The sequence below is a fragment of the Crinia signifera genome, chromosome 12 (assembly GCF_055691185.1).
Source record: "Crinia signifera chromosome 12, ASM5569118v1, whole genome shotgun sequence".
NCBI classification, from domain to species: domain Eukaryota; kingdom Metazoa; phylum Chordata; class Amphibia; order Anura; family Myobatrachidae; genus Crinia; species Crinia signifera.
Genome location: NC_139228.1, coordinates 39,500,792 through 39,525,022, shown reverse-complemented (window position 1 = coordinate 39,525,022; position 24,231 = coordinate 39,500,792). Strand labels below are relative to the sequence as shown.

The following is a 24,231-nucleotide window of genomic DNA, read 5'->3' as shown; positions in this document are numbered from 1 at the left end:
GGGGGCGCAGGCAGGGTGGCTCAGTGGCTGTGTAGTCATGTGAAGGGGGGTGCTGGGGATAGAGTTGCCTGGGCCCTACTCTCTGTCAGAGTGGCCGGCTCCGGGACAGTTGTACCCATAGCACCCCCTTGATGGCAGCCCTGTGCACCAAGACCTTCATAACCAGGGTATCTGTGATAAGGAACTTAGGGGAAATGCTGGTTTTCCTTTCAGTGATTTTTTTTTTTACTTTGGAAGACCTTTATCGAACCTTGGCCTTAGAACAAGTGGAGATGTTGCTAAATGTAACCAATCTGCTTCAATTCCCTTTTTATCTAGTAAAGTCCATGAAATTATAAAACCGGATTGGTTGCTTCGGGTACCGTAAATCTCCTTCATCTCCTGACAAGCTTTGATACATTTCCCCTATAGTATAATAATATATCTAAAAGTAAAAGGTTTTCTTTAAGGGTCACTTTTTAAACTATCCCTAATAAAGACACTGTGGTCTATTCTGTATTGATTTTCAATGTATTTTCCTAAAATGTATTTCTACCCAACAATTGTTACTGCTGTAATCTGCAAAGACAGGGGCCTAATAGTAGGCTCTCCCCGGGTCAGACCCAGTGTGAACGGGAAAACTGGGTCGAGGGACCTGGGTCCCATTCACTTCTATGGAGGAGGCAACAGCGATACTTCAGTGCTGCTTCCTGATGCGATACTTCAGTCTCTACCTGATGCGATACCGCTCTCCCTCCCCACGATGATGATGTCAATAAACCAGGTCTGTGTGAGCTGCATTGGAGAGCAAATGCCGGGTCGCTAATGAGACGGACCAGTGTCCATATCCCGGGTGCGACCCAGCATTTGCGATCTGAAAGCAGCAAAAAATGGCTCAAAATTTCCTCTATATATTATATATATTGTGTCCAATGTATTCTCTCTTGGAAGCTTCTTTATGTAGCGCCTTTTCTCATATAATTATGTAGAAAGTGGTGTCTGCATAATCGTATGCACCATTAGACTAATGCAGGAGATGTCACATAAATCCACTGCAATAGGCTAATTAGACCACAATTCCCATTATTCTCAGTGGAGACCGCGGTCCAGCATCTATGTACTAAGCTCCATAAATTCGTCCCAAATGCCTATCCCATCCTCAGATGGCAGGAGCTGCATTATGCCTATGGAAGCATTTCCATCAGAGCGGGATCGTGCCACCGATTTCCATGCAACACAAACACAGACCCCTCATTTACGCCACGGCAAAATAACACTCCTTACAAGACACCATTATTTTGAAACTAACAAGATTTAATTAATTTGCTTGTACGCATAATAATTACAACGGTAGTTACATTGTTACTTTGGCTAGAGATCGCTCCAAGCTATTTAAACCATCTCACAATGGTCCTTATTCTGGTCGATGCGTATTTTTCCGAATTCTTTCGGATGGCGTTTTTTAGCCATCTGCACATGCGTGGGCAACGCTATGCGCATGTGCCACGCACGGTCTCCGTACTCGTTCTTACTAATACCGTACAGAAATGTGCACCGCATTCACTTGGGAGATATGGGCGTCATTCGGAAGTACACAGGGGCGTAGTTTCAAAGTGGGCTAACATGGGCGTACACGAGGGAGTGCACTAATTATGGTAGGCGTGCATTCGGACAGAACACCGACTGCAAACGAACCAAAAGGCAAGAAATATGCAGTGTCCATAAGCAAGTATTTCTTTGCGGACACCACTCGGTCATGCGCTAGGCATTCGGATCGCCCAATTAGTACGGCCGCACCTGAACCAATGTCAGCTGAACACAATACAATTCAATACAATACTCCTCTACTCATTACTCATTAATTACACTTTTTTTGATGGCTTCAATTGGAAACCTTGCAGCTTAAATGGACCATTACAAAACACACAAATCAAAATAAATATTTATTACACTTAGGGCAAACATAAAATTTTAAGAGCATGTTCTTTGGCACATGCCAAAAATTAAAGTTACCATAACAGGAATTGTAAAAATAATACTTTATTTATTTAATTGATTCCAATTCCAAACAAATACTTTTTCATGAGGTTGGCTAATTGCATAAGTGGGTCATGTGACCGATTTCTGAGTTCAGATAATAGTGGTGAGTTTTGCGATAATACACCGCATCGATGCGTACGGGCAGGTTCCCGTCCGTTCTGACGCGGTAAGACCGTGCAGAATATGTGTGTCCCCACCGCACACGCAAGGTTTGGATGTCGTTCTTAAAGTGTGAGTCCGTCCGAATGCGGAGGACCGGTGGGCGTTCCTTCGTACCATGTCTGCACAGCGTGGCGTGCGGTCCGCTCCAAAAGAATTCTGAACGGACCGCACCAACCAGAATAACCTCCAATGTTGTATCTCTCTGTATACTGCAGAGCAAGTGGTAGATAAAACTAAACATAAGAGTCAGAGTATACAGTACACAAAATTCAAGCAAAAGATTTGTAAAAAAAAAACCTTAACAGTATGTGCAGGGGATGGGAACTATAAAGTGCCATTATGGTGATCAGTGTACAGGGAAACACCATGGAGACATACAGTACTCCAAACTTTAACAGAAGAACCAGAGATGCCCCTCAGTTATACATTATGGCTTGCAGTAAGACCGTGCTCACCAGCTAAGTGCTGACTGTTTATTTAACAAATACGGGGTGTATCAAAGTAACAATCATACGGCTCCTAACTGCCATTTTTCAAACTCACTCGGCAAAATGGCAGTTACAAGTTGATTGGTTAGTGGTCAATGTCTCCACAAACTTTGCTTTGTATCTCCTCCATTTTTGTATTTTATTTTTAACACTAAAGGCCCCCAAACATCGATGCGATTTGGTCCGATTGCGACCAAATCGCCTCTTCCTGACATGCCGTCGGGTCCGACGCGCGGCAGGCCGTCCGACCACCCTTTCCTCCAGGCGGCGAGGCGGGAAGCAGGGACGCATGCGATCCATCACAACGGATCACATGTGTCCCTGTCGCCGGGAAGGTCCCGGTGGATCGCACTCTGTCGGGTGTCGATACACTGCTGCGAGACGTCGCAGGCAGTGTATGGGCACCTTAAAGATTGATCTATTAAGCAGTGAAAGGAGCGGAGAAGTTCACATTGAAACCAATCCGCATTGAGGTAATTATCAAGTACAGTCTATAAAACGATAGGTAGAAGCTTATTGGTTGGCCCAGTTTTACACTCATTTCACTGCTTGATACATCAACCTCTAAGGTTTGTAGTTTGTTCTGAATGTTCTATTCTTTATGACAAGCAAATCTATGCGGACATTATGCAAGCCAGCGTTCTAGGTATTGCACATATAGTGGCTGAGATAGACAACATGGCTATACATGGCCATCTTCAAGAGCAACAATAAAGCTTCAAAATTGCCATAATCGGTATAGTTATCATTTTATAAAGCAATTGGTACACAATTGGGGGGATACAGACTCTGTAGGATACTGCATGACTATTCAATGCATCGTTACGATGGGAGATCTGCAATGGCTTCTTTACTCATCAATATGACTGTTGCTAATAGTCAGTCAGTGTAAACAACCTGATGTATGTATTACACAGCATTGCCAATGTCTCATCTGGTCTGTGTTTTATCCAGCCTGTTTGCTGATGCACATAGACAAGGCCATAGCTCAGGCCGCAGGCATCCTACTCTCCAGTGTAGACTCCACAACCGCCACATACAGTACTGTGCGTCTCTCCGAGTCCAACTAACTAGTGTCACTGATTCACATGGCAAATAATAATCCTAATCTACAGAACACTTGTTACTCTTTATTTTAAAAAGCGCTTTATTTGTTTGCCTTTATATTGCTACGAGAAATGTAATTCACTGAACAGTAGCTCGAAGGTAAATTGTGTCATTGTGATCAGTCAACAAAGAAACTAAAACAAGGAATTGCTGATATCCACATATAAAAGTATCTTTTACATTAATATTCCTAGAAGTAAGTAGTGAAGCATTTATCTACACTCGGTAGTATCATATTGGTCATGGTAACAGTATGGTATATTGCGAACAATAGGTAAACCTTAATACTACACAAGACATTGTACATCAAGGAGGAAGTCATTGGTTTGTGAGTTACGGGCGTTCTGACCTGTCCCTGCCAATTTGTGGCCACAAACTCAACAGACTTCCACTTTGCAACCCATAGAAGTGTCTCTGCCATGATTAATTTTAGTGGCACCAGGAGTATTCTATAAATCAGTGATTGGAACAGCTGCACCCACCCCCCTAGCAGGTGCTAATTTAACCTCCTAGCAGTGGCAGCTCCTTCCTCTAGATCCCAGAGCTGTGTCGATCAGTAATGTGCACACAAGTGTGATCACGATCCTGCACAAAACACAAGTCAAGAAGCAGTCTCCTAAAGCAGTGGTTCCCAACCCTGGTCCTCAAGTACCCCCAACAGTGCACGTTTTCCAGGTCACCCAGCAGGTGCACAGATTATTCATGGACACATTTTAAAAGATCCATGGGTGGGTGGAGCTAATTATATCACCTGTGATTCTGCGTGGAGACCTGGAAACCGTGCACTGTTGGGGGTACTTGAGGACCAGGGTTGGGAACCATTCTCCTAAAGGACTGCATCAGCTGCTATGATTAATAGCCAGAATCTCCAATGGCCACTGCCATTACTATACAGTCCATGTATTTACTGGTGGGTTACAGTCCTGATGCCCCTAGGTCAGTGGTACCCTGAAGTGCCTCAGTACTCTTGAATGTGTGCCTTGGGTTGGTGGTCCAGAACCAATTCAAACTAATTATGGTCATGTAATAGGCTGTGCTTCTGGCTGCCAATCATAAACTCTGTGGACAAACAGAAGCAAACCTTTTCCCTCAGTACATAATTAAATCTGGAGCTGACCTTGTAATCTAATTTTATTTATAAAAAATTGGGTACTCCATGTAGTATCTGGGCGCCCGATATGAAAATCGGGACCATCGCATGCGACCAAATCGTATGCGATCGACCCGATTTTTCCATAGGATTCAATGTTAAAATGGACTGAGTCCATTGGATTCGATGGAAAAATGGGTCGTTTTCCTTTCCCCACTATCCAAGTGGACATGGAGTTGGATATAAACCTGTGGCGAGCGGACGTGGAATACTTTTTAACGAATCCACGCCCCCCCCCCGACGGGGCTCGGTGGCTCGCTGCGCTTGCCACAGGTTTATATCCAACTCCATGCCCACTTGGATAGTGGGGAAAGGAAAACGACCCATTTTTCCATCGAATCCAATGGACTCAGTCCATTTTAACATTGAATCCTATGGAAAAATCAGGTCCATCGCATCGCATATGATTTGGTCGCATGCAATGCGATCGTCCCGATTTTTCCGAAAAAAATCGGGTCCATCGCATCTGATTGTATGCCTTAAGTTAAGGCATGCAATCAAAAAATCGGGCGCCCAGATATTACATAAGTACCAAAAATTGTTTTAAAAAATAAACTGTAGGCCCGTAAAACAGTTTAAAGCCCAGAATGAGGAGTGACAGGAAAAACCTGTCTCTAATCTGTTCCCATTACTGGACTTTTTAATCAAAAAGCTTTTCATTGAGCTAGTGACAAAATTCAAGTGAACCACTTATTTAGTGAAACAGACCTCTGGGAAATTCTATGTGACTGCATAATAACCCAGTGGGCAAAGTAGATTTTCTAATGAGACGAGCTCCCATGTAAATGTCATTTCTCCGATGTCTTTCCTCTTGAACACCGGTACACCGGCTATTTCCATTTGATACTGAAACCTCTCCATAGATGAGTAAGGGTGTAGGTCTACTGTTCCTGAACTTGAGTCTATACAGTACTCAGTGGCATTTCCTAATTTAATCATTTAATGCTTGACTGGGAAGACTTTCACCTTTCAGAAACAGTTTTGTATTGCTGTAAACAATGTTATGTGTTCATTAGAAATACAAGTTAACTTCAGTTTTAGGGTGTATGGACCAGATAAGCAGCCAGCCCTAGACGCATCTTGCTGGGCAATAACGAGTGATAGGAAATATTCCTCCATTTACAGAAATAATGTTTTGGCTTGATTAGGGAACGTATGAGCAGAGGTTGGGCGGAACAGCAGCAGGCTGCAATCAGTGTGAGATGGATAAGTGCCATAGGGCAGCACAGCGCCTGCAAATCACATGCAATAAGAAACCTTTCTTGAGAACCTGACAAGTTGATAGACGTTGGCAGCATGTTTTAGGAATTGTTTTAGGAATGTTGTATCGGGCAGTTAGTATGAGAACTAGATGACGCCTTGTGACTTGTAAAAGGTTGTGACTGCATTGTGTCCCCATGTGTTCCTGCACCTGGATGTCTACACATGCAGTGGCGTAACAATAGTTCCACAGACCCCACAGTGGCTTGGAGGCTCTAGGTAAGTTTGGGCGCCACAGGGTCTGTAGATGCTATTGCTGCTCCGTTAATGGGGCTGCCCCTGATGCCGAATCTGTTGCCATTTTGCAAGTAACGGTCCTGGAGGGCCAGCAGCAGATCAGCAACAGACTGGGCGGCAGCAGATGCAGTGGTGAGGGAAGTGTGCGCACAAATTCTAGTTTTGCTACTGTTCAAATAGGTGACAAAATTAATTGTCATTTCTATGTGTACTTAGGACTTTTGTAACATTATCATTTGCGTTTGAAATCGGTGACAAAAAGGGATCATCTATATATAGACAATCAATCCAGACAGGGATAAATCCCTGTTAGGACAGAGGGGGTCAGCACGCCCTTTTTATAACCTCAAGAGATAAAGAAATGTATTTATAATGCACAAAGATCCATACTTTTCGCTATAGGTGCTTTTCATAAATGGCTGAAGACAGCTACATGGGAAACATCCATATAAGTTCCCTGACGGACGGTTTCAGTATGCTTGTACCTTTTTCAAAGGGCATCAGATATATCGGTGAGTCACCGAAACACTGCCATCTGCTGGCAGAGAGTGAAACTACATCTTTCTCATACAAACACAGAAGGTAGCAGAGTAGCTTTCGAAGCTTTTGCTTCGGGCGGGCTTAGTGGTCTTCCCATATGATAATTATCCTGTAATTGCAGTTTCAGATAAATATCCCGCTGTATTATTATACAAATATTGATTTTTCCAGATGTGTGTCTTTATCAGTGGTCATCCACATATGTACATGGAGACGTAAGGTACTTAGAGGGGTATTTTTGTTTTGATTTTTAGTAAACAATGTTTTCCAGGCGAGGTGTTTAGGAAACGTTGGCAGTAGGTGAAATACATGTTCCACATATCAGACCTCCTTTATGCTTATATACATAGGCTGTGGCAATTCTTACAGGTCGTCGCTGTGTACGCTGGGACGTCGGAAGGAATTTTATTAAGCTGAGCAGAGAGAAGCGGGGGCACTGGCCACAGAGGGATCGAAGAGTGATTGACTTACTGATAGCGGTGTGAAGGCTGTGCTTTATGGCGGACAGGGCTGGAATATGAATGAAGGGCAGAGCGAGTAGCAATCCATTGATTTAGGTTTTTTTTTCTTTCCTCAGGCTTTAAAGGAAGGTTTAAATTACAGCCGCAATACGATTGTTACACGAATAAGATTTTGCAGTTTGTTAAAAGGAAAAGTTTTTTTTTTTTTTTTTAAATGATTGCAGAATAAATCGTTGAGTTTGTTTGTTTTTATTGTGGGTAGATACTGTGAAGAGTGGCTGCACTGATTTATTAATCTGTACAGTGTTTTGATGTTAGTTATAGCTGTTAGCTGGGGACCATTTGTCTTGGTAGCTGTCTGTAGTTGCAATTGTAGGGTGTACACGGTGCAATTCTGGCTGTGGCCCATTTTGACTCTGATTTCCCCTTGGTGCATGGTGCCGATATTAGCTACAGTACATGCACTTGCGATTTGATTACAGTATGTGCTATTTGGTCTAAGGGATAGAGTCAAAATTGCCTTGCCTGCACAGTCTATTCTTCCATGAAATACCAACCTAATGGGGCTGCATTGGTATCGCAAGCATGGGAAACTCTGAGATTTTGTGTAACGGTCATACAATTTTGCCTATATAGTCAAATTTGTTAGCCAAAATCTCACTGTGTGTATGCCGCTGTAAGCCGTATGCTCATGGGGCGATCGTTTTGCTTAGAGATCCGTGCTAAGCGATCTACCCTGGCAATGCGACTAGATATTTAGCGCATGCACTAAATATTTAAGCAGGTGATGGCGATGCACAAAACCACACATCGCCATTGGGGCATACACACAAGACAATGTGTGCTTCATTTCTAAGTGATCTAGACAGAGCGCTTGGAAAATCAGCAACAATTTCCCTTATTGTGTACCCTCTTAGGCTGAAGATTCATTTCTAGCACCCCCTGCTAGGCATTTAGGGGGTTATTCTGGTTCACTCGCAAAGGCACAATCACTCTAGTGGACAAAACCATATGCACTGCAGGTGGGGCTGATGTAACCTGTGCAGAGAGAGTTAGATTTGGGTGTTTTATTGTTTCTGTGCAGGGAAAATACTGGCTGCTTTATTTTTCCACTGCAATATAGATATCAGTTTGAAGTACAAACCTCAAAAATATGTCTGTGCGAGAATCTGCAGAAGTCTATACGTGAGAGTCTTGTACAACCTCTGCAAAAACCCTAAAAAATTTGATATTTAGGCTGTATTTTGAATTTTTTTCTGGCACATAGACCTATCCCTGCATATCTCTACACGTCTTGGCAAATACAGCATTCTATATATATAACGAGAAAAAAAATGTAAATGGTTTGATGTACTGTGACTTGATGAAAATGTTAGTAATCAGCAAATATAATTCTAATGTACGAGACCAAATTGACATCTCCAGTGACGAGTGCTGCCACCTGTCACCTTGGCACATGGTCTTTCTGCAGATCTAAGCCGGCATAAATGTAATACAGTTCTAGTCTTGCACGTCATTTTCTTCACAGCAATGGCCCTATTCCTCCCATATACCTCTGCCCTTAAGACACACTAGTCTGATCAGCCATTAATTGGTTGATCAGTCCTATAATTGGATAGTAAGTTGCAAGGTCAAATTGTTCCAGACTTCCCAATGTCATTCAAGAGCTGAAAGTACACCCTGAGCAAGGAATTGCTGCATGTGATGATCGCTCTACCCCATCGGAGCGATTATTGGATCGTGGCATCCATTATGTAGTATGTACCCAGCTTAGCAGTCCAGGTTTTTAAGAGTAGCCATGATTGAGCACAGATAGTGAATCAAAATGACTGAGGTACTAATTAGTTCACCTGTGCTCAAGCATGGATAAGTATAAAACCTGGGCTGTTAGTTCTTGGAAGACCAAGTTTAGTCCCAGATGGTATTTCATAGGGTTTGTACAGAATACTGTATTGAGGGCCTGATTAAGGGTTCCAGCCGCCCTAGGCTAACATAGAAGTGGCCGCCCCCTCCCCTTCCCCACCACCAAGGGTTTTGCTAATCTGTAAAAATCTGTAAGCAGCTCTGGCCTCAGAACCATTCATACTGCCACTTACCGCCCCTAGCTGTGCTGGCAATGGTGGCAGTAGCAGGAGAGCCAGTCACGGTTCTCACAGTATCTCCTCTTTCTGATGTCCTTGCCTTGGTGATGCCAGCAATTCCAGCAGGCACTGCTGCTACACCTGTTCCTGGGGGAGATCTCATTAGACCATGCCCGACCCCAACTCCAGCGGCACCAATAAGCGCTCCCATACCAATGCAATCGATTGTGCCGAAGCTGCGCCCCCCCCAGGACTCACGCTCCAGGCTGCAGCCTGGTCAGCCTATTGGTTCATCAGGTCCTGACTATCTCTTTTTAAAGTAAAAAAAATGAATCCTCCAATACAGTATAACCAGACTGCAGTACACTGACAATCCATTGCAGAATGATTCCAAATCTGGTAACAACATGTATTATAGTGAGTAGTTAGTACAGTAAAACCCTTTCCACACCAGAAACCCATTATTGTACACAGTTTCAAGTCATGTCAGAGCTGCAGAAACTGTGCTCAAACTGCAGACTAGACCCAGGTTATTGCCAGGTTGGTAATTCTGCATGGAGAGGACATCTGCCCTTAATACCCCTTTCACACCGCCACTCGGCAATTACTCTGCATTTTTGAGTGCCAGGTCATTTTGCTGGGTGCAGCCTGACCCCAATTCACACCAAATACCAGGTTAAAGCTTTTTAACCCGTAAATTTGCTGACGAACCCAGGTTTTTCTGTGGTGTAAAAGGGTCAACACAGGTCTTAAATCCTGGCACTCCGACCCTGGTGAAGAGCAGGGTCGAAGTGCCGGGATTTAAGACCGGTGTTGACCCTTTCACACCAAAGGAAAACCTGTGTTTTTCAGCAAATTCCCGGGTTGCGAAACGAGGGTTTGGGGGTCAGTCGCACAAGACCATAGTAGTGGGATATGTAATATTTGAGGGAGGCCCCATGCTATGTATAGTATGGTATAAGAAAATACAATAGGGTATACGGGCATACCCTGTGCTACCATGGACAAAAATAAGATTGAAAAAAAAAATGGGGAAAGAACAATGTTTGTCACAGGTGTGGTACACCTAAGAAGAATAAATGGAGACTTAAAATTTGCTTTTTATTAGGAAATATATTAAAAGGCTGCGAAATATGACAATCCTGTGTCTAGTTAACACAGGTAAATAATGTAGAGATACACACATTAAAGTCCTAAATAGGACTAATGACTGGGCTGTATTAATGTTCATATATGTCCTGAATAGGATGGGACATAAAGACTCTTTGCCACAGACAATATTTCCCGGTGTGGGGAGTGTTTAACAGAGTGGATTATCTGTGCTGCCGTTCACCAGCACGTCACCACATACAACATATAGACATGAGCCTCAACTTGCTGGTCGGGGTATGATCCCGCACCAGGTTAACACAGAAATTGCACAATATCATTAGACACACAGTAGAGTCCTGAAAAGGACTAGTATTTGAACATATAATGAGGAGGGCTACAGGGAGTGACCGCACGGCTAGGGTGGCCTGCATACGCTTCGCAGTTCTTCTTCAGGGCAACCTTCTTGGTTGTGTGTGTATCGCTACATTATTTATCTGTGTTAACTAGACGCGGGATTGTACCCCGGCCGGCAATTTGGGACTCACCTCAGGTTCTGACGTGGTGTTGAACTATAGCACAGACAACCCTATCTAGGATTCCTATAAATATTATTGCAGTTTAGATCATCTATCTGATCAGCCCTGCGTTTATTGAGCTTTATCCAACTGCAGCATCATGCACAATGAATAACCCTCACAGGACTTTATCAAACTGCAGCATCACGCATAATGAATAGCCCAGATAGGGCTTTACAACATTTTCTCAGCCCACCGGAAGAGATCAATACACTGATAGTGACTGTAAAATATTTTTGTATGGTGCAAAAGACTTATATAGCATACGATTGCAGATCACAAGCCCACATGTGCTGATGTGTGGTGAATGTCAATATTAACAGTTCACACAATCTGTATTGTACACACTGGGCGATTTCTATACACCACAATGTGGATTAAGTCCTACTGGTCAAAAAGTATATGTGCACAGCAATACACTCTGATATCAGTCCCTTTTTAGGACCATTCTGTGTAACCCTACCCCATGAGGAGTAAGAAGTGCATTATATATGTAGGGCCCAAGAAACATAGATATGAGTGGTTGCAGAGCACATGCCCTCATGTGAGGATACGTAGTGAACCTTGCTAATAGGAGTTCACACTACCATACACACTGGGCAATTTCCACCTAATTAAGGATATATCTCCAGAGAATGAATGCTGCTGCATATTGTAACAAATGTATATCTACTTCAAACTCTAAATGAGCACTATATGTGATGCTTGCTACATTGTTTCATTGTCAACAGAGAATTGTATCAGATACTGCCAATATACCTCTGTGCAATAAGGAGTGGATACAGTACTCTATCATCTCTTATATATTTGGCTACATCTGTCACTCAAAGTGTGTGAGTGTGTGTGTGTAACGCTGGGTGGAGCCACTGACTCACATGACAGAGAACCAGCCCAGTGAGCCCACAGTGCCAGACACCCTCTGCCTTCCCATGCTGCCCAGGAACCTACTCCACAGCCACCAGGTGAGCACCCCCCTCCCGCGATTTGCGGCAAACCCCCCCCCCCCCATGACCCCCCCTCCTGCGATTTGCGGCAAACACACCCCCCCGCGACCCCCCTCCCCCGCGATTCGTGGCCAACCCCCCCCCTCCCCCGCGATTCGTGGCAAAATCACCCCCCTCCCCCGCGATTTGCGGCAAACACCCCCGCGACCCCCCCTCCTGCGATTCGCGGCAAAAAGAACCCCCCGCGACCCCCTTGCGCGATTCGCGTCACACCCCCCGCCCCCACAACCCCCCTCCCTCGATTCTCTGCAACCACTCCCGCGATTCGCGGCACCCCCTGCGACCCCCCCTCCCGCGATTCGTGGACACCCAAGTTGCAATACAGGGCATCTTTCATACAATTCTAACCATATTTCTCATATACAAAAGTTCACAAATTAAGGGGGCGCAGCCCCTTACGACGGTGTGAAGAGCGCCCGTAGGGCGCGATGAATCACCTAGTCTATAATAACCTATTAGAGCCCAACCAGAACAGTTCTGAGATATTGCACATAGAATCAAGTGATTGTTAATCACACACATTATATATACTATGTAACTTATGAGCCACAAGGGCCCATTATGAAAAGTAAACACGCTATCATTAGAATTGAAGGCGTAAGTGCTAAGGGACACCGCACGTGCATTTTTTAACATGCACTTTATTCACCTTGTCGTTGTTACATGTTTCATGTGAGTTTGTCATATTTCGCAGTCTTTTAATATATATCCTAATAAAAAGCAAATTTTAAGTCTCCATTTATTCTTCTTAGGTGCACCACACCTGTGACAAACAATGAATTGTATGTCTGTTAAAGAAAAAAAACAAAACCGTAATTTGTGGGTAGTTACCGAGACCTGGTGAGAAAACAAAAATTGTTAAATAAAGTACCAGTCAATCAGCTCTGCTTTATCCTTTTACAGGCTGTGTTTTACCCTTTGAGTGCCAACGTTGCTGTGAGAGAGCCTCCAAATATCCGTTAAGAACTCCAGAGCCTCTCACAGCGCCTGTTCTTTGTTGGGGTGCAATACTTAACTGAACTTCAACTAATTGACTTGGCTGTATTTATTTATACTTAAAGAACAGTCGCTGTGAGAGAAGCTGCCATTTTTAACGGACATTTGGAGGATTGCTCACAGCTATGTTAGCACTTAAAGGGTTAAAAAAAGACTGCTACAAGCAGATTAGCTGGTACTTTATCTCTCACAATTTTATCTCTCTCCAATCTTTGATAAATATCCCCCTAATCTCTTGTCTTAACCCTTTTAGAAGACTAGCCTGCACCTACTGAATACAAACAGTTGCTGGACTTGTCTGTTTTCTGAATGTACCAACTATTTACCCCAGAAAAAGAAAGAAAAATTAAATCATAAAGAAAACGCATTCTCTTTAAAGTGAAAATGGTTTTCCATTTTTTAATTCATGTTGTATACAGTTCCAAATGTCCTCTAGATCTTATGGAAGAATGTGTGGCTGCATGTCTTATATAGTTCCATGGTATCCCAAACACAGGGCCATAAGCTACAGGCAGTGCAGGAATTCCGGCGAGTCTGCCCTTATTGTTAAAGCAGCAATCTTAGACCAGGCAGAATTCTTGCACAGCGTGCACTACAAGTATTTCATTCTTTTAGATCTGAAGTGCAGTCGTATTTTGATAACACTACGTTGAAATCATCGCCCCATCAATTACCGCAGACGCTTTACAGTCTCTTAGCCGCGCTTTTCTTTCATCTGTACAAACCAGTGCAATAAAGCGTCTCTATTTTAAAATGAAAGGAAATATTGCATCTTCCCACAAAAGAGATGCAAAATTAGCAGAAATGTTATTGAAAAATGTTGTTTTTTAAACAATGACTTCACTGAAATTTATAATACACAAATATTTGTTTTTAATTGTTTACTTTTTTCAGTTTCAATGTTACTCATTCAGTGATCTCCTAGCTACAATTTCAAATAAAGAGAATGGCGTCACCATATTAACGGTATCTGGTCAATTGGTCAACACCATATGGTTGACAACATAGTTGTCTAATAAGTTCAACATAGACAAAAAGTAAACACAAGCAAAATGTTGACATGGCAATAGTCGACACCTGAAAAAGTTGCCGTGCGTTAACAATTTTATTTTTGTGTGCTTATTATTTTACCATTTACGTGTACTTCAAATGACTGAGATGCAGAAGCTCGACGCACAGAAAATGTCGACATGGACCCCAAATTGGCATACCGCGATCCCACGCATGACTCACAAAAAATAGCTTGGGTCGACCATCTCCATGTTGATCTTTTTGCTTGTGTCGACCTTGTGCTTGTCAATTATTTGGTGCCGACCTATTGAATGTCAACCCTTTATACCATAACCCTATAGTAACTCACGACAATCACAATCTCTTTTGGCAATCAGTAATGGTTGCCGCTTATGATTTTTTTAGTGGCCAAATTCTACTTCTCAACTTTCTGTGCAAGGGAATTAGCAAATTTCTTAATTGTAAAATAGTACAGTTATTCTATCAGCAGCAGAAAATATCACAGTCATTTTATGGTACAATTCAACAGGTTCTGTAGATTTGTTTTGCTACTAGCCAGTGATAAATACTAAACTATTGCTGTTCCATTCAGCAGCTGTGACATACACACCCACCAGCCTGATGGCAGTTTTATCATTCACATTCGCTAACTGGTGCCAATAAGTCCGCTACAAAATTAAGAAAACAAACCTGCAAAAAAAAAAATAGGCCCTAAATCACAGAATTACGTATTTTACACTTGTACAGGACAGAAAGTTAAAAAAGGAGATCTCCAGTCCTTATTTTGCATAAGTGCTTTCTCTGAACTCAGCGTGATCTTTCTTGTCACCATAATGCATGAAAACGAGTACTGTGCAACCTTAGCACTGGGTCACTTTTTTTTTATTTTTTCTGTTTTTAAATATTGAAATAAATAAGGAGACGTCTGTGGGGTATTTTTTTTTTCTTTTTTCCTTTTTTTTGTAGATTTTTGTTCAATTTACACGAACTAGCTGGGTGTCAAACACAGCATCTAAGCTAAAAAATATATAATATATATGTATAAAATGAAAACTCAAAAATCTTCAGCAGGAGCCAGTTTGCCACATTGCACAAACAAAGGGATGTCTTCAGCTGCAGGTGGTGAAGTAAATTGCTTAAGTTGAAGGAAGTAGATGATCATCGACGGGCACGGGGAACTGCAAGGAAACAAAAACACACAAGTAATATATTAAAATATCCATATAACACATGAATGAAGCCAATCCGTTCACTAGAAAAAGTGACGTTCTAATGGGTTACTTTTTTTTCCCCCATTATAATTTTTTGTCTCACTGGAAATTTCCCACAAAAACAGCATATTTTGAGGAGAGAATGCGTTTTCGAACAAAGTGCTAAGTATTCCATACCCAGAAACACAGAATTTGATGGTAGATAAGAACCTGTTGGCCCATCTAGACTGCCCTAAACACATGTATACGCACACACACTAGGTTTCATTTTTGAATTATTAATTAATTATCAAGAGCTAATTATCCTACCAGTATATTTTGGGAGTGTGGGAAACTGGAGTAAATACTGGATCCATACTACAGTAACTAAATTAAAAACTTGCAATGTACAGTATTTAATTGGTAGCAATTATTTTTTTTGTAGGTGGAGCTTTTAAATATGGATAATTGTGGTAAATTTGGTAAATGAGATGGCACCACAATTCTTTTGTTGATGTGACACTCCCCACCGGATCAAATTGCAGTCAAAAGATCAGTTGTGACAGTCTTTTGAAGCAAGCGGTTTAGCAGTTGCCACATCAATGAACAAATACTAATTCCATACTAATTCCACGCTGTCTGGGCTGCCCCTGATAGTACCTCCTCCTTTGGGGGCCCAGCCGCTGGGTTCGCCTGAGCATCGGTGCGGGCAGACGGGCTCCTGCAACACAGCGTCCGGGAGGCCTGCAGGCCGGAGGACCGCGTGTGCCGCGGTCCTAAATTATCTCCGTCCTCCTCCGGGATTGAATACCCCCCTTTGTCTTATGATTTATGAGAAATAAAGACAAATGTAAATTAATATTTTATCTCTATACATGAGAAACCATTTATATCAGCCATGACTGTTGCTGGTAGGACAGGGCTGATAGACTATGGGGCTTATCTTATGGAATGTGATTATTGCAACAGGATTTAAGCAGCATTTTTTTTTTGCCAGCTATTTCGATTGGAAAATATATAAATACGAAAACTATTTTTTTCCTTTTAAAACATTTGCTACAGTAGCCTATACTGTACTAAGAATGTGTTTACAAAAAATGAAGATGTGTTTCAATATATTTCATTCATCCCATGAAATATATGAAGCGTCTATACATGTAGCACACATTAAGTGGCCCTGGCTTGGTTACTTGTTCTATATTTAGCCACCTACTGGTGTGTGTGTGTGATACTTGCCTACAGTCTCAGAATGGATGAGAGGTTCATAAAAATTACAGTGTGTGGCAGAACGTGTAATGGACATTATGGAATGTGGTATACTATGTATTGGCTGTGTGACGTGTAATATGCATTACGGTGTACATTTTTGGCGTGCACTGTCCCTATTATGCAAATATTTGTCAAGCCCAGACAATGTGGAATGGGCATTACTGTGTGATGAGCATTATGGTGTTTGGCATTATGTTGGGTGGAATGGGCATTACTGTGCATGGCATTATGTCTATTGGACATTACAGTGTGTGGCATTATGTGTAATAATAGGCGTGATGGACATGCCCCTCCATTGGTGCACCCCTTAAGAAAAGGGGCTGCGCACGCCTATGCCTACTGGCCATTAAGTCCTATGCTACAAGGACAGATATATTAAGTACTGGAGAGAGATAACCCACCAACCACTCAGCACCTGTCATTTTTACATAGGCGTCTGTACTAATGGGAGGTGAAAGGGGAAGGAGGACAAATGGAAATAAAGCAGAGCAAATCCCTGTACGTTTTACTTCATGATATGCACTTGCGATGCCTTCTGATCCAACCTGACAGAGGGCAAACAGAAAAACCTCTCTAGTAGTGCCAGGCTGCGCCACCCTCTGCCACTGCAAGTGTGTGTACACACCCTTTGATGCACTGCCCGTGAGGACTGGCTATGTGCACACATCGTCTAGTGCAGGGATTCTCAATCTATTTTGACCACGTCAGACAATAAATATTATTACATGAAACCAGCTAGTTAAATGCAGACCATACCACACACACATGGCAGCATTGTGGAGGCACAAAATGATGTGAGGAGTCTGAAGTAACCGATATTTCAAACTCCTTGGATCCCTAACTGAGAGATCAGGGAAGTCATCAGCCTGATGGTGGCCTGTGCTGAGATGGTCAGGACCCACAGTTTGAGAACTGCTGGTCTATTGTATACCCAGAGCTCATTGGTGGGTCTATTAGTAATGTTTGCAGCAACTTGCTCAATGCTTTTGCAGTGGTAGCATGTGATACAGTGGAGCAGCTTTTTTAAGTGAAGTTTTAGTACATGTACCTGTTTGTCTGTCACATGGCAGTAAGGGCTGATTGGCTGGTACACATCTGCCCGATTGTCAGTGCCGGATTTGTCACTAGGCCCGTGAGGCACGGGCCTAGGGGCGGCACATATTAAGGGCGGCAGCCAGGCTACCTAGTCTGGACAGGTGGCGTTTAATAGTCAGGGAACATCGGGCAGTCACACAGACCGGCAGACCCAGCACCCGATTCTCCGCCACCACCGCCGGCGCTCACATTGAACATGATGTGGGGTGCAGTGCTGCTGCTGAGACACAGCAGACTCTGCAGAAGAACGCTGTGTGCGTGCGCACCCTGGAGCCGTTAATCAGCCTGTGCTTTTAAGCACAGGCTGGCGGCGTTGCATGCGCAGGAGGACATCACAGACGCTGGGGCTGCACACAGCGCTGTGCCGCTGCCGCCGGAGAATCGGGTGGTGGGGCTGCGGGCTGCCAGTCTGTGTGACTGCCCGATGCTCCCTGACTATTGAACGCCACCCGTCCAGATAAGTCCCAGTGCCTCCGCAGCCCAGTGCCTCCGCAGCATCAGTATATGTACTGTAAGTTCCACTGATAATTTGTGGCAAAAAGTGCACTTAGACAGTGCAGTGCAATACTGTGTGTGGGGCCCAGCATACCCTGTGGCTCAGCTGCCGTCACCGTGTGGCACTGGTAGGCTGTGAGGAGCCCTTGCGTCCCTGGCCCCTGCTGCTGCCAAGGGCTCAGGCTGCCCTAGCAAAGCCCGTCCAGGCTCCAGCCCTGTGATTGTGGGCCCACCCTCTTGAGTCCTGTGGCTCTGAGAAGCCCTAAATTGCCCCCCCTGGCCCCTGCTGCCCTAGCAGGTCCCTCCTACTTGGCCTGTTCTCCACAGGGAAGGCTGAGTGACCCTGACACCACACAGGTGTCACTGGCTACCTGTCACAGAGACCCCAGACAAAGCATGAAATCCCTGGCATCAAGCATGAAACCCATAGCAACGAGCATGTAAGTAATTGGCACTTATGTGGCATAATATGTAATGGGCAGTATGGCGTGTGTCATTATATAATGGGCATTATGGTTTTGGTATAACATGTGATGGGCATTACGGTGTTTGGTGTAATGGGCAGTACTGTGTTTGGTATAGTGTGTAATGGGCATTACGGTGTTTGGTATAACATGTAATGGGCATTACAGGGTTTGGTATAACGAGTAATGGGCATTACAGGGTTTGGTATAATGTGTAATGGGCATTATGGTGTTTGGTATAGCGTGTAATGGGCATTACGACATGTGGTATAATAGGTATGGTGTGTGGCATAATGTGTAATGGGCATTATGGCATGCGGTATAATATGTAATGGGTGTGTGATGACATCAAGTACATGGTAAAAATAGTGTTGTTTTAATTCAGCATGTTGACTCCTGGAGACTGCTGTCACCATGTTGAATTAATATAAGAAACTGTAAATAAATACAACACTATTTTACCAACATGTCAGTCAGTCTCTGAGTGCCGCTGATTTAGGTTTCTATTTGTATATTATCAGGCAGGGTCCGGTTTTAGCTCTATTCTAAGCATATTTTATTATTACAGTATACTGGCAATTGCATAGTTAGGACTTAATAATGAATATGTTAAAATGGGGGGAGGGGGTCGGCCAAAAATTTTGTGCCTAGGGGCGGCCTGTCCAGTAAATTCGCCCCTGCCCATTGTACTGTATGAGAGCCCTAGCAGGGCATCAGACAGGAAGTAGAGTAGTGTTCATTTTAGCACCTGCTATCTTTGAAAACCCATGCAGTTCCTCTTCCCTGCCTGGGGTGTCGCTGTCTGCTGTAGTGCTTCTACCACAGTGTGGTCTGTATATCAGCACTGATATGCAAACCAGGCCTGTGCTAGAAACACCACAGCAGACCGCGACACGCCAGGCAGGGAAGAGGAACTGCATGGATTTTCAAAGATAGCGGGTGCTAGAATGAACACTATATAGGCTGGCCCGCTGCTGGGGCAAGAAAGCTGAGCTTGTGACACTTCCTAAGGAAAAGCATGGTGACAATCTGGTGTCAGCACTTATCAACTGTGCCTTGGACTTAAGCTATGGCATTGATCGCACACCCCTAGTGTACAGGTGTCCTGGGCTCTGTGCAGTAGACCTGCAGTCCTTGAATAGCAATGATTTGTATTATTAAACCTCATATTAAATTAAACAGTTTATGAGTAGTGATTGAGCCACAGGCAAACCACAAGTGCTCTGTCTTCACAAACTTGAACTACACACAGTTGGCCCAATACACTGGTCTGATGTGAGACTAATACAGAGCAGAAACGTTAACTTGCTCTATTGGGGCTTCTGAATGGGCATGACCTGCAAAATATGGGCACATAGGCCCTTATTCAGATCTGAGCAGTACAAATTTGTTCTCACAATGGGCAAAACCATGTGCACTGCAGGTGGGGAAGATGTAACGTGCAGAGAGATTTAGATTTGGGTGAGGTATTTTATTTTTCTGTGCAGGGTAAATAAATAATGGCTGCATTTTTACACTGCAATTTAGATTTCAGTTTCAACACACCCCACCAACATTTAACTTTTCTGCCCCACCTGCAGTGCACATGGTTGTGCCCATTTTGAAAACAAATTTGTACTGCAATCAGATCTGAATAAGGGCCAAGTGAGTGTTTGAATGAACACAAAATGTAAACTAGCTTTATTTAAACCTCACAGGACTCAGGGCCAGATGCACTAAGCTTCAAATAAAATGGAGTGTGATAACCAACCAATCAGCTCCTGCGTGACATTTTTCAAACACAGTCTGTGACATGGCAGGTAGGACCTGATTGGCTGGCAATTTATCACTCTCCCTTTGATCCCTTTTTGAAGCTTAGTGCATCTGACCAATAGCCACCTAGGAATACAATACATAACCAATCATTGTTTTTAAAACCAAATTTATTTATTTTTACCCATTGTGAAATGGATTGTATTGCAATTTCTGTAGCTCATTATGCACATTACAGATGTGTCTGCTTCTAGTCACGTTCTACGACATTGGGTAGTATTCAATGAGGATAATTTGCCCTGTTTCATGGCGAATTTGTGCTATTTTCGCGTTGGAAGGTGATTTTTTTTTTGGGTCAGAAAGTGAATCGCCCTATTCAACGTGCACTTCTCGCCGTCTTTCTAATTGATTTTCGCCGTGTAGCAAATCGCCATCTTTTCATGGTGAAGTGGAAAGTGAACTTTTAAAATAAAGTTGTTGTTGTTTTACATTTGGTGTCAAAAAATCAGCAATTTTATTCTGTGAATGCGCATGCTATTTTTATTCATGTGCTTATAGCACATGAATATATATTTAATTTAAAAAAATATTTTTTTTTTACACAGAGCAGTCAGCAGGAAGCCGAGAGCCGCTCATTAGATATTCATATATTCACTGCACCCGATCATTACATATGCACGATCGGGTGCAGTGAATACCTGGTCCCCCTGCTGGCTCTCCCGGGGAGCCCACCTTCCCCCCACATACGTTCTGGGGCAGGCAGGGAGACTTCATCTCCCTGCCGCCGTCCTCAGGCTCCCTGCGGCGTCCGCCGCAGGTGTTCCCACTCGCTGTCAGGGGCAGCGAGCCCCTGCGATGTTAAATAGGGGGGACAGCGAGGCTCCGGAACACGGCGGGCAGTGGCGACTGTGCAGTGAATCCTAAACAGGATTCGCTGCACGCCGTGAATATTGTCATTGAATACGGCCCATTGCTGCAAATAGACGCAACCAAGACCCACTGGAATTACATTGTGTGATAGCCATTGTCCCGATGTGTGTGCATGTGTACCCATTGTTGAAACAATAGGGGCTGCTACATCTTTATTATAATAATATATTTATTTATATAGTGCACTTTTTATTTATATAGCTCACTTTTCTCAAGGCTCTTAACAGATAGAATAAATGTAATATGTGTGATATTTGCTGACATGCTGATATTTTACTGAGCATGGGGGGGGGGTTTCTTTTGAGTATACTGAACATTATTTGATATTCTGCTCAAGACAAGTGTGATATGCTGGTCATTGATGAGTGAGTAGTTGGTAATGGTAGGAAGATATATGAATGTATATTTGACTGGGGAGCTATAAATAAAGCAACAAAAATAACCTTTTGCAAATCTTTAGAACATATTTTCAGTCTCACATTTATGTTTACCCCAAATGATGCCGTGGTTTTAGTTAATGGAGTTGTTTCATCTAAATGTGTAGCCATTGTTCCATGTCACAGTTGCTGACCGTTGTAATGCCTGTAGCACTTGGTGTAGTAGTGTCCTGTCTTCAGCAACTGTTGGTAAAACAGTTTTTCCTCTCTTATGTTCAATCCCAAGAGCCCGAGCCCAGGTCCATGTGCGTGATCTTTTTGGTACCCCAATGTCTTGGAACCCCTACTGTTCAACTCGCCCTCATTGGCAGCATTTTGTAGGTGGAGAAGACGACTGTCTTGGCAGGAGCAGGGAGTCCCACAAAGTCTGCAAGGCTCTTTGCTCCTGGTAACTAGATCATTTTATTGGCTTAATGACCTATTCATTTTCAAAATCTATTTATTTATGGAATGATATAATTTTTATATGAAAAGTAGATAAAAAAAAACAAAAAAAATAAATAAAAAAACATAGTGAATAGATTTGGGATGAGATGTACTAGGCTTGAAAAGTGATAAAATGGAGAGTGATAAACCATCAAGCCAATTGGCTCCTAACTGCCATTTTACAGGCTGTGTCGCAGATTATAGTGGCGCTTATCTTGGCGCTATAATATTTCCTGCTTTGCCTCATTAATGAGGTGCAGCAGGAAGGGACAACATCTTGTTTTCCGAACTGGGAGAGCGCAAACTCCGCCTTCTGGTGATGTTCCCTCCTGGAGATAGAGCATTAGTTCGGAATGACGCGCTGTCTCTGCCTGCCCGGCTGGCTCACTGGGCATGTGTGAGAGCTCTAGCGCAGCAAGGAACCAGCAGCAGGGCTAAAATTGTCCCTGGAGTGGGAATAGGACAACGCTAGCCATGGGCTGGCGAAGTGGCCGGGGCGGATTAACGTCTAAGAGGCTGTTTATACGCCCTGCACTACTAGTTGCTGGGGGATTGAAGAGGATGGCCGCACAAAATGTTAATCGTCAGGCTGTCCCTAGCACACGTTCGGTGCGCCAGTAATACATTTGAAAAACGTTCATACATCTGCCTCTGTGATTGAAAATATAGAAGCTGATTGGTTGGTGGTGTATCTCTCTCCATTTTATCACTTTGATACAGCTTGGTACATCTGGCCCTTGTTCTGTTATTTAGAAAATCAAAAGTTAAAAACACTTTGGGATTTCTCTTTATAGCAACTACTCAATGAAACTAAGAGGGTGATTCTGATTAACTCGCTGAACAGCAAAAATGTTCTGTTTAGTGAACCATGTAACACCACGGGCACAAATGGCCACCCCTCCCCGCCGCTGTTTCCCCAACGGGATGTGTAAGTAAGACTCATCCCCTCGCATGCTGCCACTTCAGGATAAATCATTCGATGGTCGCCGACCATTGAATGATGTCTCCTGCCTTCACAAATAGTAAGTCCGTCTCAACTGACTTTTATTTGTGGGAGCCTGGACGGAGATAGGGCATGTGGCTGACTTCATGTGGCGTCAGCCGTTCGCCCCCGGCAGGCATTTTCCCGACTGCGTACCTATGGGGACACCCATAAAATGCTGGGCGTTCCCATGGCCCAGCTCTGCCTCTGTCCCTCCCTCCCCGCTGCGAATGGCCCAGCGAGTGAGTAACTCACATGTGCAGAAATGTGTGTGTGCACAAACCCAGACCGTCGGAGCAGGGGACGAATTCTGATCATTAAGGGCCAGATGTATCAAGTGGAGAGTGATAAACAACCAGCCAATCAGCTCCTACCTGTCATTTGGCAAACCCAGCCTGTAACATGGCAGATGCCTAATTCAGGGGGGGGGCACCCGGGCACGTGCCCCCCCTGTCATTTCATTTTGTAGCTAAAGACCAGGGCTTTCCAATGAGCCCAGCCCTGTGTCTCTAGCCCCCCGGGAACCAGAGATATCGCCTGGCAAAGCTGTAACGTTTTTTACCCATAGGATAATATGGGACCCGTCAATTCCGACCCCCACCCGGTTCCGACGGCTGCCAGTCCCCTTCCCTGGCATCACAGAAGCTTGTTGATTTCATTCAATTCCAAATCGCTGGGCCTTCAATATGATACCAGGCTGGTCCATATCGGTCAATCGGTTCCAGAGATATTACTTGTAAACTATTTTTTTTATTTTTGAAATGTAATTTCATGGCTGTTCATGTTCTTTGAGTGCAGATTACTCTGGAACCAAACGTTCCAGTTTCACTGGACCAAAATCATTCAAAGCCCACTCAAAAGTGCTTCAATATGATACTTGTCTCATGTAAATGGATCAGTTGGTTCCGAAGATATAGCCGGTTGAATAAGATAACTGGTTAAAGAGGGGGAGGGGTGGTTTTCTCTCCCCCTCACACCAGAAAATGCAGGGACTAGGCTGGTGTAAAA

At 43.7% G+C, this 24,231-nt stretch overlaps 1 protein-coding gene across 8 annotated transcripts in view; it reads right to left on the bottom strand.

The window, feature by feature from the left end:
- The window catches only part of DPF3 (double PHD fingers 3), a 263,952-nt gene that overhangs the window by 6,832 nt on the left and 232,889 nt on the right, over positions 1-24,231 (bottom strand). For 3 of the 8 annotated variants that reach the window (XR_014466297.1, XM_083167314.1, XM_083167315.1), the window contains one exon: positions 13,316-15,361. The exons of the other annotated variants lie outside the window; for them this stretch is intronic. Coding sequence is in view for 1 of the 3 variants with exons in the window: in XM_083167315.1 (XP_083023441.1) it covers positions 15,342-15,361 (20 nt within the window). In the remaining 2 variants the exon portion in view is untranslated. Of the gene's footprint in view, positions 1-13,315; positions 15,362-24,231 lie in introns of those variants that run through there. 8 annotated transcript variants of the gene reach the window in all.